General features: G+C 44.4%; 1 protein-coding gene across 1 annotated transcript in view; it reads right to left on the reverse strand.

Annotated features, from left to right (window-relative positions):
• The window catches only part of SFI1 (SFI1 centrin binding protein), a 97,991-nt gene that overhangs the window by 24,416 nt on the left and 58,822 nt on the right, over window positions 1–14,753 (reverse strand). The window contains exons 9-15 of the mRNA XM_044921202.1: window positions 13,322–13,478; window positions 11,076–11,237; window positions 9,248–9,318; window positions 7,707–7,799; window positions 5,933–6,030; window positions 4,784–4,850; window positions 458–588 (exon numbers count right to left, since the gene is read on the reverse strand). Coding sequence (XP_044777137.1) covers window positions 458–588; window positions 4,784–4,850; window positions 5,933–6,030; window positions 7,707–7,799; window positions 9,248–9,318; window positions 11,076–11,237; window positions 13,322–13,478 — 779 coding nt within the window. The remainder of the gene's footprint in view (window positions 1–457; window positions 589–4,783; window positions 4,851–5,932; window positions 6,031–7,706; window positions 7,800–9,247; window positions 9,319–11,075; window positions 11,238–13,321; window positions 13,479–14,753) is intronic.

Below are 14,753 nucleotides of genomic sequence, written 5' to 3' on the forward strand. Positions count from 1 at the left end.
AGCAAAAAGACGTAGCTCTGCTCCGTGCCCGTCTTAATTTTGTTGACGACTATATTTCAAGACTTCAAAAAGCCAGGTCTGGCAGAACAGGAAGCAAGAATTTCAGGGCAATCACACTCAAGAATGCCTGCCAAGGCAATGCAAGGTCCAACCGCACTCTGATCCAGAAAGCTAATGGACAGATTTACTGGAGCTCACACTGGCTTGCAATGAGGACAGGGGCGTAATAAAACTCAGGCTGTTCTGAAAGCACTTGCAATAAAGATGAGCAAAAGCTTTCCCAGGGGAAATGCTGTCTGGCTCTTCCTGCTAGATGAAATCAGTGAGCCCACCTAATTGGAAAACCAGGAAGAACCAGGGCCTAGGGGGCTGGGAGGCTGAAAAACACCACCAATGGCCGTGTGGGCAGCAGAACAAGCCCCGAGAAGCCTGCCCAGACAGGAGCGACACTGCATACCTGTGAAAGCGTGCTGCTCTCGCACTGAGGACACTTTCCTGCTGGTGCCATCGCCAGAATCTTCTCCATGTGCGGAAGGCCGCAGGCAGGACTCTCTGCTCGAAGTGACTGTCTGCTCTGGACCGCAGCCGCTGCAGTATAACAACAAATGACCTTTATTTGTACTTTATATTATATTTAAAAAATGACCTTTAAGGGTTGCACTCTAGAGGGAGGGTTGCTTTCTACACAAAACTGAGAAAAAGATTAAAATCCTTATTTTTAATCTTTGTCGCCATGAGAGGTGAAAAATGAAATACGACGGGTAAGAAATTTTTACTCTAGGTTAAGTATTTCTTCACATACTTGTGTGTGTGTGCACACACACATATATATATATACATGTATGTATCTAAATGCTCTGTCCTATGTACTAAATGTTCATACCCACTCCCTATTTTACTATCTGACTGCCAGTGTTTAACTCAGTGATATACATGGGCTTTTTGAACCTTAAGAAATTTATCAGTCCTGGGGCGCCTGGGTGGCTCAGTTGGTTAAGCGACTGCCTTCGGCTCAGGTCATGATCCTGGAGTCCCAGGATCGAGTCCCGCATTGGGCTCCCTGCTGAGCAGGGAGCCTGCTTCTCCCTCTGACCCTCCTCCCTCTCATGCTCTCTATCATTCTCTCTCTCTCTCAATAATAAATAAAAAAATAAAAATCTTTAAAAAAAAAAAAAGAAATTTATCAGTCCTTTGTCACGTGTATTATCAACATTGTTCCCACCCTGTAATATATCTTTTGATTTTATTTATGATGTTTATTTGTAATACAGATTCTTTAAATTATTATGTAATTATGAAAGGCTACTACTATTTTACTGTTTATCAGCAGGAAGACAACTGACAAAAAAATATATATATATGCTTCCATGATCCAAAACTCTGGGTGGACAGAAGCATATATGTACTTGCGGCACTTTTTAAAACAGGACCTCAAATTCTTTGGATTTCCTCCTTCACTGAGAAGTCCCCCCCCACCCCCACTGAATCTGGGCAGGACGGTGACTGCTTTGACCAATAGAGAATGGTGAAATGGCCATGTGACTTCTGGGTCACAAAGGGCCAAACAGCTTGTGTGTTGTTCACTGGGGCACTTTTGGAGTGAGCAGCAACACAGGAAGTCTGACTACCCTCAGGCCACCACGCTGTGAGGCAATCCAAGCCTCTTGGAGAGGCCCAATGTAGGTTCTCTGGTTAACTGTCCCAGATGCGCCCAGCCTTCGAGTTATTCCAGTCCAGGAACCAGCCATGTGAGTGAAGAAACTTCCTAGAGGATCCTAACCCCCTGCCATTGGAATCTTCCCAGCTGAGGCCCTAGTAATCATGGAGCAGAGATCAGCCATCTTTGCTATGTCTTGTTTCAATTTCTGACCTACAGAACCCATAGGTATAATAACACGGTTATTGTTTTGTAGTTTTTTTGTTTTTTTTTTTATATGACAGAGAGAGACACAGCAAGAGAGGGAACACAAGCAGGGGGAGTGGAGGAGGGAGAAGCAGGCTTCCTGCGCAGCAGGGAGCCCGATGCAGGGCTCGATCCCAGGACCCTGGGATCATGACCTAAGCCGAAGGCAGACGCTTAACCATCTGAGCCACCCAGGCGCCCCAAACACGGTTATTGTTTTAAGCCACTGAGTTTGGGGTGATTTTTCACATAGCAACAGATAACTGAACAGTAAGCATATGTGTGTGTGTGAATATATGGTATACATACTCCCACACACATGGAGGAGAAAAGATACCAAATTTACTTAACAAATGTTATTTTAAGATTACGGGTGTTTTAGTTTTTTTTCTTTTATCTCTTCCTACACTTCTCAAATTACAATGTCTATATATTGCTTTTGGGCATTTACATTTTCAAATGTAAATAAAAGTAGAAGCAACAGTATAACGAATCTCCATGAACTTACCATCCAGCTTCAATATTTGGCTAACATTTTGCCATTCTTTCCGTATTACTTTTTTTTTTTTTTTTAAGATTTTATTTATTTATTCAACAGATAGAGATAGAGCACAAGTAGGCAGAGTGGTAGGCAGAGGGAGAGGGAGAAGCAGGCTCTTCGCTCAGCAGGGAGCCGGACGTGGGGCTCGATCCCAGTACCCCAGGATCATGACCTGAGCCAAAGGCAGCCGCTTAGCCAACTGAGCCACCCAGGCGCCCCTCTTTCTGTATTACTTTTTAAAAAGAAAGAAACCCACAATAAATAATATTTTTATCTTTTCCTGAAATAGAAAGAACTGATGTTCTCTTTAAAGAACTTGATGTTCTCTGATGTCATCTCCTTAGATGACATTCAGATTGTTAGCCAAAGATTTGAAAAAAAGCAACAGCAACTAAGCAGGGCTCTTACTATTTTTCAGCCCTTCTATATTACGCAGAAAATGCAACAGCAGTGTGGAGAGATAAGAACACTGACCCTTGACCTTCCACCACTGCTGGGCCCAGGCTCTTTTTCCAGGGGGAATATAAGGGACTCTCTGCTTCTTTTCCACCTTGAATAAATACAACCTTTCGACCCTGGCACTCAGTTTCTTTTTCTAAAAGGTCTCTACCTTCTGTTGAGCTTACATTAAATGGGCTTAAGAAATCAAGTGGCAATGTCCTTTCAGAAACAGCCACATCATCCAAAGGAATGTCAAAGGATGCAGCAATTCTAAGCCTTTTCTAGGTGTGGAAGGCAAGCCATGCCGTAGGCTGGCGCCAAGAACTGAGATGATCCTTAGGAAAAACTCTGTAGCAACCCAAGGCAGTTCGTCTGTCTGCTCACTCGTTTGTTCATTCACTCATCTAAATATTAGTTGGCAGCTACCCTTTGTCCACACTGTGCTAAGGAGAAGAAAGAGACAGGGTCTGCCCTCAAGGAGCTCACAGTCTGGCAGGGAGAGGGGCCGGGAAACACCCAGGCACAAAATACGCTGACAAAGTCACAGGGGGCTGGGGGCGAGGTGACACCGGAGCTGAAAGGGTCGGAGGGACAGAGAACTGCACGTATAGTGAGAAGCACATTCAGGGAAGGACCGGCAGCTTAACTGGCCAGAGCACAGCTGGGAAGGAACAAAGAGGTTGGTGACAGGAAAGGGTGGAGAAGTAACCAGAGACCGGCTCCCACAGAAGTTTGTACACCTTGCTAGAAAATTCAGATTCTCTCCCAACACTATGAGGAAACAGCCAAATTCTTTAGATTCCCGTATGCGACTCTAGAGGCAGATGGAGGAGGGGGTGGAGGGGGCAGGATTTGCTTTGTGTCCCGCCCCCCAACCCCGTTTTACCAGGGAAGGCCAAAATGAGGCCTGGGCAGCACACTAATCCCTGCAAGGCCCATGCAGACAGTACCCGTTGAAGACAAACTCCCCCAAGCCTAAACGCGGCCTCCAAACCCTTCTTGGTTCAGCACTCCAGACAGCTGCGGCCATCATTCCAGCTGGCCTGCAAGATCACACTTACTTGCCATCCTGGTGTTAAATTACAAGGCCTGTGGGAGCAGGAATTTTGTCTGCTTTCTATCAGGCACAGCGGCTGCTCAGTGAGTCTTTTTCTTTTTTCTTTAAGATTTTATTTATTTGTCAGAGAGAGAGAGAGCATGAGCAGGCGGAGTGGCAGACAGAGGCGGAAGGAAACTCCCCGCATAGCAGGGAGTCCAATGCAGGACTCGATCCCCGGACTCCGGGATCATGACCTGAGCTGAAGGCAGACGCTTACCCGACTGAGCCACCCAGGGGTCCCTCAGTGAGTCAAATGGAACTGAAGCTAGGGCTCCCGGCTGGCTCAGTCAGAAGAGCATGCGACTCTTGATCTCAAAGTCGTGAGTTGGAGCCCCATGTCAGGTGTAGAGATTACTTAAATAAATAAAGCTTAAAAAAAATGGAACTGAATCCTTTCTCAATCTGCCTTTACTAATTCGCCAGCTTGATCCCCATGTCCTCCCGCCTGCTGTGGGTACCTGTCTCACACTGTTCAGCACTGAGAACACGGCACTTATGTTCTGTACTTTTCCTAGTATTTCCTGAGGGTTGGCTAAAAGAGTAAATGAGTAATGATGTGAATGGAATGGCTAGTAAGAGATCATCACTCTCAGAGAGCACCTGTGTTTTCACAGCAGATGAAGGAATGGGGTTTACGCAGACTTTCCGCTATCACTAGAGGGACCGGGGGGAAATACCTTTGAGCTTTTCACAGCAGCACCAAGATCTCTTAGCAAAGGTCTTTTCCAAGAATCTTTCCAAAGCAAATGGGTCCAAGAATGTATGCCTGTGGAGTTACTTGCAACGAACTACTCCATACCTGCTTGTATCGCCTCTTCTGAGTATACTGTAACCACGATTTGATACACTTGCGTAGCAACGTTATTCTGAAATAAAACACATAACATAACACATACTGCCTATTGCACATTCAGGTTTGGGGTTTTAAAAATGTTGTTTGTTTTTAAGGCCAGGAAATCTGGGTGTAGTTAACATCTTCAGCGTTAAAGGCACACTATCAGTTTCACTCTAGGAAACAGGGAAAAAGGAACCTATTATTCAACACAAAATCTGTCACCCCTGATTTGGGGCTAAGCTTGCCCCCAAATTTTGACAATTTTCTTATAAACCTAATTAGACCACCAAGCACAGTGTCTCTGGAACTTAGGTAATATGTATGAAATCCCCTATCATAAACTTTCTGGTTTTATGACCAAACTCTGGGACTTGTGGAGGACCACCTGGGTCTGTGACAAGCTCTTTCCACAACTGTGATACCCAGAGTGAGAACTTCATTCAGTTCTGTAAACCAGGATTTAGAATAATGATAGACCCTGGTAACTCCATATTTAAATATTGAGATTCTCACCGACTCATTAAAAAAAATGCTTCAAAATGGGACCTCTAACTATGTGAATTCAGTTGATTGTATTATTGGCTGGGGGGAAGGTATACTGAACATTTCTGGCAGCAAGAAAGTGAGGAGTGGTTACCTCTGAAGAGTAAGACTAAGGGACTAGAGGGAGGGATCCAGGCAACTTTTATTTTTCACTTTATACCTACCTTCCTATACATTGAGTTTTCCTCATAGACATGTGGTGCTTTTATTTAAAATTAGGGACACCCTACACTCTTCAAGACAAAGTCACAAATACCCACTTGCCTGAGCCTGCTTTTTAACACTATCAGTGCTTTGAATTCTAAGATGTGAATGTCACTAAAGCCTGAAGGATTGAGGCCGGGAGCTAGCAGACACATACTCCAAACTACGGTGACCAAGAACCAGTACAAACATCTTTATTCTACCTCTCACCTGATCAGCCAAAAGGAAAATGCAAACTTGGGAACCACTGGTTTACAGCAGGGCCTTTCTGAATCTACTGAGGAATGCATGGAAGGGTAAGTGCCCTCTCCTGGAGAACAGTGAGTCAGTCCCTGGAAAGCCCAAGGAGAAGGCCCAAGTCCCCACCTGCAGTGGTCCCAGGCAGCACACAGTGAGGGGAGCTGCTCTCTCTCTTCTCTCTGCTCAATCCGAGTCTGCCAGAGGTCCCAGAACCTGTGCAGCAGCTGAAGCAAAACAGAAAAGAAATGGAAGTTTATTAAGGCAAAAGGTAAAATGATCTCTCTTGACCTATTAGCAAACGCTTGCCCCAAGAAACTATTAGCTCCTCCAGAGGAGGAATTTTATCTCAATTTGGAGTACCCAGCATATACCAGGCTTACAAAATAATTATGGCTAAGCTATAGGGAGCTGTTCTAGGCTAACATAAAAGGCAAAAAGATGAATTTTCCAGTCTATGGAAATCAGAATGAAGAAGCTGAAGCTATTCCTAATCTGGGCCTCATAGAAGACAATGCCATTTTAAAAGTTAAAACTGATCTTATCACCTATTACTGCTCATGACGTAGTCTTGCCAAAAACAGTGTTTAACTTCAATCTAATCAAGCCCTTAGATCAAACCTCTAATTTATAGGAGCAACGTTTAAGAAAGGAAAAATCAAATGACATCAAATGGAAACAGATAAATTGAGAATATGGAATATTGTATAAGGCCAAATAGCCAGCCTTCCTATTCCAAAACTCAGTGTCATTGAAGGGGGAAAAAAAAAAAGTATACATTATGCTAAGTGAAATAAACCAGTCACAAAAGGGCATGTACTGTAAATATGAGGTCCCTAGATTCATAGAGACAGAAAGGAGAAAGGTGGTTGCCAGCTGCTGGGGTCAGGGGAGAGAAGAATGGGAAGTTATTGTTTAATGGGGACAGAGTTTCAGTTTTGCAAGATGAAACAAGTTCTGGAGATGGATGGTGGTGATGATTGCACAATGTGAATGTGCTTCAAGTCACTGAACTGTCCTCTCAACGATGGTTAAGATGATAAATTTTGTTATGTGTATTTTACCACAATTAAAAAATAAACGTGTTAAAGTGGGGAGGACTATTATTAAGAGCCTTACAAGACATGACCAAATACAGTAAGTCATCAGCCCTCAGTCGAATCCTGGTTTGAAAAGGGACATTTTGGGGGTAACTATGAAAATGTGGATATGGCCTGGGTATTGGATAAAATTAGGGAATCACGGTTTGTTTTGTTAGGCATGGTAACAATACTGTGGTTATGAAGGAAAATGTTATTTTTGGGCAACGCAAGCTGAAATGTTTAGGTGTAATGTGTCACGATGTCTGTTATTTACTTTGAAATGACTCCGCAAAAAAAAAAAAAATGGAAGTAAATATTAACAATTGGCTAGTATTTGAATTTAAATGTAAGTATACAGGTGTTTATTCTACTATTCTTTATATTTTTCTGTATGTTTGAACATTTTCATAATGAAAAACAAAACAAAAAAACCCCCATCCTCCTACACCCAGAAACATGATCTATAAGTAGAGATAGAACCTTTGTTGCCCTCAGGTAAACCAACCACTGAAGACAACAGACTTACAGTGCAAATACAACCAAAGCCGCCTGGAATGCAAGACTCAGAGTGTACTCCCTAGGTCAGGGTTGGAATCCACAGTCCCTGACCTCTGAGTCAACTATCAAGTTTCTTAGCAAACAGAAAAAAAACGGGATTAAACTAGGGAAAACCAAGGGTTCCTCCCTCAGCTGGTAGGGCTACCTAGAGAAAATGGACACTAAGGTTTTGGAGTCTAAAAGGTCTGGACAAATCTCGAAGCACAAAGGTTAAAAGAAAAGACAGTGGACGTCAGAGGTCCCTCTATACAGATGACCCTCACCATGATGTCATACTGCTGGTGAGCGAGATTCCTTCTTATTTGCTGGAGATGGGCATGGGTCACATTGTCTTTTAGGGCTCGAAAACAGAAGTGCTGTGAATAGAAGGAAGGACACAACCAGTTACAAATCAGCAGCGTCTGTACAAGTAAGAGCAGCGCCCGAGTCCAGGAGCGAGAGGCCCCAGGCATGGATGTTCACAGCTGCTCCGGGGTCCCAGAGCATTTCTCTGCTTCGAGATTCAGCTGGAGTCCGCTACAAGCCAGCCCGCACAGTAGGCCCTTCATAGGTAGCTGTCGAACTGTTCCCCGCCATCCATCCACTGATACTGCCCAGGAGCAAACACACCGTCGCCTCTGACCAGGACAGATCCCCGTGGCCAAGATGGGAACATGACGGACAAAGGTTAAAAACATCAACTTTGCCTCTCAGAAAAAGAGACGTTTAGCTTATGGTAGTTTTTCTTTTTAAAGCCATGTTGGGGGTGGGGGGGGTCCAACATGCACACTTAAACAATTCCAAATGCAGTTCTGCAAGAGCAGAAGAGAAGGAAGAGAAGGAAGCCTTGGTGAGTAGGGGGGTTGGGGTAGTGGCAAGACGTGGGACTGGCTCCAGCTCCATCAACACCGCCTGACACGTGACCTAAGCAAAGCCCTGGGTTCCAGTTTTCTGAGACAGAAGTGAAGTGATCAGGGGTTTTCATATTGTGCTCTGTGGAATCGCAGAGGCACCTGAAAGTGTTGGAAGACCTCCTCAAGTGGTGAGGGTGCGGGAAAGCAGTGGTAGAACAGGGACTGCTCCCAGACCTTGCTTCATCCACAGCATCTCTACTTTGATCGATTTTACAGATTAGGCTCCCAACATTAAAAAGGGAGTCCGCCTTTGGGGTCAGGAGTTCAAGCTCCACGTTGGGGGTAGAGGTTACTTAAAAAAAATAAATAAAATGAAGGGGCGCCTGGCTGGCTCAGTCAGTAGAGCATGTGACTCTTGATCTGGGAGTTAGGAGTTCGAGCCCCATGTTGGGTGTAGAGATCAATTAAGAATAAAATCTTCAAAAAAATAAAAAGGAGGCCTGCCATGTGTTTAAAAAAAAAAAAAAAAAAAAAAGGACTAGATGACTTCCAAGATTCCCTTATAGCTCCAGACCCCTCTGATCCCACACCATTATCCTTTCTGATCCAAAATGAAAACAGGGACACTTGCAATGGAACAGAGCTCCATGAGTGAAGCTAATCCCATAACCAGATACACCTGAACAGCATGCTGTGCGCCTGGGTCCTCTAAACGTGGATGCCTGAGCAAGGCTGCTAAGTATTTTTGAAGCACCTACTCTGTGTAGATAGGCTTTCTGTTATAAGGTGTGTGTTCTCCTTAACACATACTATATAGCTTATAGAGTGATTTTTCCCTCCAGGTTCTCGAACATGGTAACTTCACATCTTGGACTTTAGCCAGTTGTGCTGTTAAATATTAAACACTAAAACTTTGGTGGTTCCTGCAAAGAAAAAAAAAAAAGAGCCTCAAGAGGCTTCCATGCTCCTACCAGCAAGCTGCGCCTCCTGTGTTCTTCCGCCACCTTCCACTGGGCCGCTTCTTCGGCATACAGCAGCACATCTGCCAGGGAGTTAAGGCCTCTCATCTCAAAACTGTCCCCACCCTCACACACTGCGGTCCCAGGGACCCACTGGAAGGGTCTTGGCTGTGGGGGATACCAGGAGTGCCAGGTGGGCTGACGTCCACCTCCATCTCCTCCTGATGACCCAGGGAAGAGGACGCAAAGGGAAACTGTGTGAGTGGCTTATCAAACAGTTGGCCTTGTCCTTCTCCCCTCTGATGCCCATTTGATGACAGGCAAAATAGCTGAGATAAATCGCCACAGATTACAGTAAACATTTCCAAATCACCCCATCTAAAGCATTCCTGTCTTCCTGCCTCCTCTGTTTTGGCACCACAACCCAGTCAGATGTTTCAGCTAAAAACCTTGGAGTTATTTTCAAACCTTCTCCTCCCACTCCCTCCATCTACTGGGCTGCCAAGTCCATCTGCTCTCCTCTGAAATCTCTCCTGCTCTTCTGTCCCCGCAGGGCATCCGACTTGGCCCTCACACAGACTGGCAAGAGTCTTGCATATCTGCTCCCCCCGAGCCAGCTTTGCCCCTGTAATCCAAATCTGTCCCCTCAAGTACAAACCTGCTGCATCGCTTCTCTTCTTACACACCTCCAGAGGATCCCCGGTGCCATCAGGAGAAAGCCCAAGCTCCCGAGCACTGCACGCAGGGCCCTACACGCTGGCCCCAGCCTGCCTCTCCCCATGCTGCCCTACTGCCATCTACGCCCCCTCAACTCACGACAGACCCCTGTCGCCATCCGTGGGTCTTTTCCTCACCTCTGCCTGTGTAAATGCCATTCCTTCCACCTGAAACACCCTTCCCGGCTTCTCTGCTAGGTGACCTTGTCATCCTCTAGGACAAAGTCAACTCGAATCTGCACAGTAGCACTCGCAGGATGTGACACACGCCTTTCTGACAGCACTTACCACACCACACTGCGCAGCCCCATTTTCATGTCCCTTTACCCCACTAGACAACGAACTACTGTTCGTCTTTGAGTTTCCCCATATTCCAGAACTTAGGCAGGAGCTTAAAACAAAGCGTAGAGTCTGATGAACAAATGACCGTGCGGATCTCCAGTTCGAATCTGCACAGCTGGGCAGGTACTGCAGCAGGGGCAGTGATCGAGAACACGTGCACCGGAGCCAAAGGCCTCGGTTTCAAACTCCCAGCTCGGCCAACGACATGCTGTGATTTTGACAATCATTCAGCCCCCTTGATTCTCTGTTTCCTCACCTGTAAAACAGGGATAGTGACATCTACTCCATGGGGTTGCTATGAAGATTAAAGAGGTAATGCTTAATGTCTGCACATGGCAAAAGACAATGGAAGCTAGGATCATAATGTTAGGGCTGCCAAGAAAAAGACCACCACACCTATTTCCACCACCTAGTGGGTAGAGAAAAGCAATGAACTGACAACATAAAATTCAGGATAGTGGGATTACCTCTGAAGGGGAGGAAAGGGAATGCAATCATGGATGAGACAGGGTATTAGCAGTGTTCTAATTTTTAAGTTGGGTGGTGGGTACAAAGGTGTTCGTTTTATTACTATTCATTAAACTGTAAATGTATGTTACACATACTGCTGTGTAAGCACACTTCCAGTTAAACAGAAAATTTTTTAAAAGAAATCAACAGATATCAGGACTACCTCATATTGTTCAGTAATCGTTTCCCGCATATCCCCGGCCCTTTGTCTTAGAGGCTGTTGCGCGGGCCGGCTGTGGTGGTGGACAAGGCTGGGTGGCTGAAAAGGATACAGTGTTTCCAGTGAGTGAAGGCCCGCCGCAGAGCCATCCTCCGGGCCAGCCCCTCCACCTGGGCGTGCTGGGCGTACAAGCTCTCCTTCCGCTCCCAGGCCCACTGCCAATCACAGAAGTGTGTCTGGAGCATAGTGACCCGGTGGAATCGCTCAGCCATCTCTGCAACAAAGAAAATCACTACGTGCTGCCCCCTGCAAGGCTGAGAGATGAGCTGGAAGCATCTTTAAGATAAGCTGCACCCTACTACTGACACTCCGCAGGCATTTGAGGCTGTTCTTACAAAGTATCTTAAAATAAAAGTTTTTTTAGGCATGGGAGGGTTATTTGAAAGACCTTCCTACACCTCTTCTCTCCAAGGAAAGAGAATAGGTCTGTGATTTTAGGGAGAAGGATGCTATAAAATCAGTTATATCAAAAAGTTGAAGCTTCTAGTTAACTCCTGAGGAGCAGGAATGGCAGCTGCTGTTTTCAAAGAAGACTCTTATTTTGCCTCTTAATGCTGATGTCTCTCGGTAGGACTTGAGGGACTGAGTCAATGACACAACGTGGTCACCATGCTGGCAAAAGTGTTTCTGAGCTTTAAGCCAGGCTCACCCTGGCTGCCAGGTCCCCTTCTTTTAACACTAAGTAGCCAATGGCCTGATGAACTAACTTAAGTCCAGGAAGTAGGAGGGAATTGGTCCTAGAATTCAAATGCTGAAATGAGAGGCACATTAGTCTGCAGCTTATCATGCTAAAGAGCTTAATGTCTTCGGCTCCAGGCTTGGGCAACCAGACAGTGGGTCTCCGCCGTTATCCTCAGACAGACACAAACTCAAACTCAAACTCTCCCAAGAGACAGCGCTGGCCTGGCAACCCAGGAGGTTTCTGCAGGGAGCCTGAGGTGAAAGCCAGCCAGCGTCTAGCACACTGCTTGACTCACTTATGTGTGGGCTCAAGAAACCAAAATACAAAAGGTACCAAGGATCGTGACCTACGTATTATTACTTGTGAACGCTAACTGGGAAACTAAACCATAAGAATAGTGTTAAAAAATATAATGGTTTACTGCTGTCATTGTCCATGCCTACAGATAATTTATTTTATATTTTTGAATAAAAAGACATTTGTACATTCCTGATAACTGAGCGCAAGAGCCATGTACCAATGTACTGCTTTCAACTTAAATCACTGAGGCATTTTTATTACTATTCTGTTAAAATCAGGATTTTAGTGTTTGCCATCACCAAATAAAAAGTTAAGAAGCAGCCTTTCTGTGGAGAGTAAGAATAACTGTGTACAAAGTAGAGAAATATCCAATTATGTGACAACCTTTGTGTAATAAAACTTTGTTTAAAGTTAAAAAAAAAAAATCAGGGACTCCTGGGTGGCTCAGTTGGTTAAATGTCTGCCTTCGGCTCAGGTCATGATCCAAGATCTGGGATTGCCCGGGTCTGGGATCGAGTCCCACCATCGGGCTCCTTGCTCAGCAGGGAGACTGCTTCTCCCTCTGCTTGTGCTCTGACAAATAAATAAATAAAATCTTAAAAAAAAAAAATCAACATCATAAATCACATGGATTGCATCACTGGGGAGAAGCAGAGACAATCCAAATTATCTATCGATAGAAGAATGGCTAGATAGTATATTAAGGTAGACCATCCTACAAAATGCAGACAATCATTAAAAAAAATAACATTTATGAAGACTAAAGATATAGGAAAACATTGTTAGTTGTGGGGAACAAAAGCAAGATACCAAGTTGTACGTATCATATTAATCATAATAATCATAGTATTTATAGGATAATTAAACCCTATTAAAAATATATATAATAAATAAAATCTTTAAAAAAAGGGGGGGGGCGCCTGGGTGGCTCAGTTGGTTAAGCGTCTGCCTTCGCCTCAGGTCATGATCTCAGGGTCCTGGGATTGAGCCCCGCGTTGGGGAGTCTCAGAGGGGAGTCTGCTTCTCCCTCTCCTTCTGCCTCTCCCCTGGCTCCTGCTCACACATGCTCTAATAAATAAATAAATAAATAAATAAATAAACAAACAAACAAATAAATAAACTCTTAAAAAAAAAAGTGTGGAAGAAAAGGCCAGAAGGAAATAAATGTTAATTGAGGATGATTTATGTTTCTCCTCAATCTCTTTTTTTCCAAAATTTGGGGAATATGGTTCTATCTCTCCTTAATAAATTAGCACCACTGGCAGAAGAGTGGAAATTGTGATGTGCCCCTCTGTCTCCAGAGCCCGGGAGCTCACCGTTCCATTGTCTCTTCACTCTGCGGACCCTCAGGTATTTGAGCCAGGCCTTCAGGGATTTCCACTTTTGCCAGTGCTCATGGTGTTTCACTGCGGAGACCATCTTCCATCTCTCCCTCTGGACGTGTAGGAGTTGTTCCCACCACCGTGACCAGGCCTGAAAACCAGAGGAGAGGCAGGAAAACAGAGGTGAGGTACACCTGAGGGAAAAGAGAAACAGACACACTGGAAAAGCTAAAACTAGAAACAAGGACGTGGCAATCCCCAAGGAGGATCATGATCTATGGAAATTTGCAGTGAAGGGCTCTTTAAGAAGGGCATTCTACTTCCAGAAAGTAACTTTTTTCCTGGGTTAAGAACAACAGGGAAAAGAGGAATAATAAAATCAACGAGTAGACAAGAAGCAGGGACAATCCAAGGGGTGATATACTTAAATCAGATCTGGGACAAGTGAGGGTCTGCCTTTTTCTTCCAAGTGGGAGGAAGCCTATGGTCTCAGGCACATTAGTTTCTGGGAAGAGTTAGCTACAGAAGCTGAGGGTCTACGGAAGGATTCCCTCAAGATGATAAATGTGTACCCTCAGCTAAGTCTTCATGTTTGCTTGGTGATATGCATCCCTAGTTTGCATATCTCAGATGACAAATTCATATCTTCTTTCCTTAAACCTATAATACCTCTTCTCCTCTCCTTCCTCTCAGCTGAATACCATTCTTCCATTTCACCAAGAAAATAAAACCAATCAAAAGAGAATTTTCTCAAGCTCCTTCCACATCCACCCACCCACCTGCCCACAGGCTCTGACTTTTCTCTGCCTCCTCTGAATAAAGTGTCCACGCTCCCTTCAATCAAAAGTCACCCCCAGTATGGCTACATCCCATGGTCTCTCACCTTCTCAAGTTTATCACTGGCAACTTCCCCCTTCTGCATCATCGGTTTTTACCCTCTACTAGGTTTTCTAAAGCAGCATATGAATGTGTTACTATTTCTCCCATCCTCAAAAGCAAATTCCTTCAGGGATACAACCTCTGATTGGATCCTGGACCTGCCTCTAAAATAGCAATAATCTATGGTTTGAATATGAACCATATTGTAGATATTATCGTATCAATATTGAATGTCTTGGATAAGATGATATTGTGATTATGTAGGAGAACATCCTTATTTTTAGGAGATATAAGCTGAAGTATTTAGGGTAAACGTTTATGTTGGCAACTTTAAAGCCACTCAGAAAGTGTAAGAAATACATTGATATACTTAAAGAAAGCAAATGTGGCAAGATGTTAGCAATGGGTTAAACCAGTAAATACAATATCTACCTTTTCTGTCATTTAGTATTTGTCAAAAATAAAAAGTTGGGGGGAAAAGATTACGGTCACAGAAATACTTTGTGAAAGGAATAAATCAGATTCTTGAGCAAGCCACCACTAGATC

This window comes from Neomonachus schauinslandi, chromosome 14 (assembly GCF_002201575.2).
Source record: "Neomonachus schauinslandi chromosome 14, ASM220157v2, whole genome shotgun sequence".
Taxonomy (NCBI): Eukaryota; Metazoa; Chordata; class Mammalia; order Carnivora; family Phocidae; genus Neomonachus; species Neomonachus schauinslandi.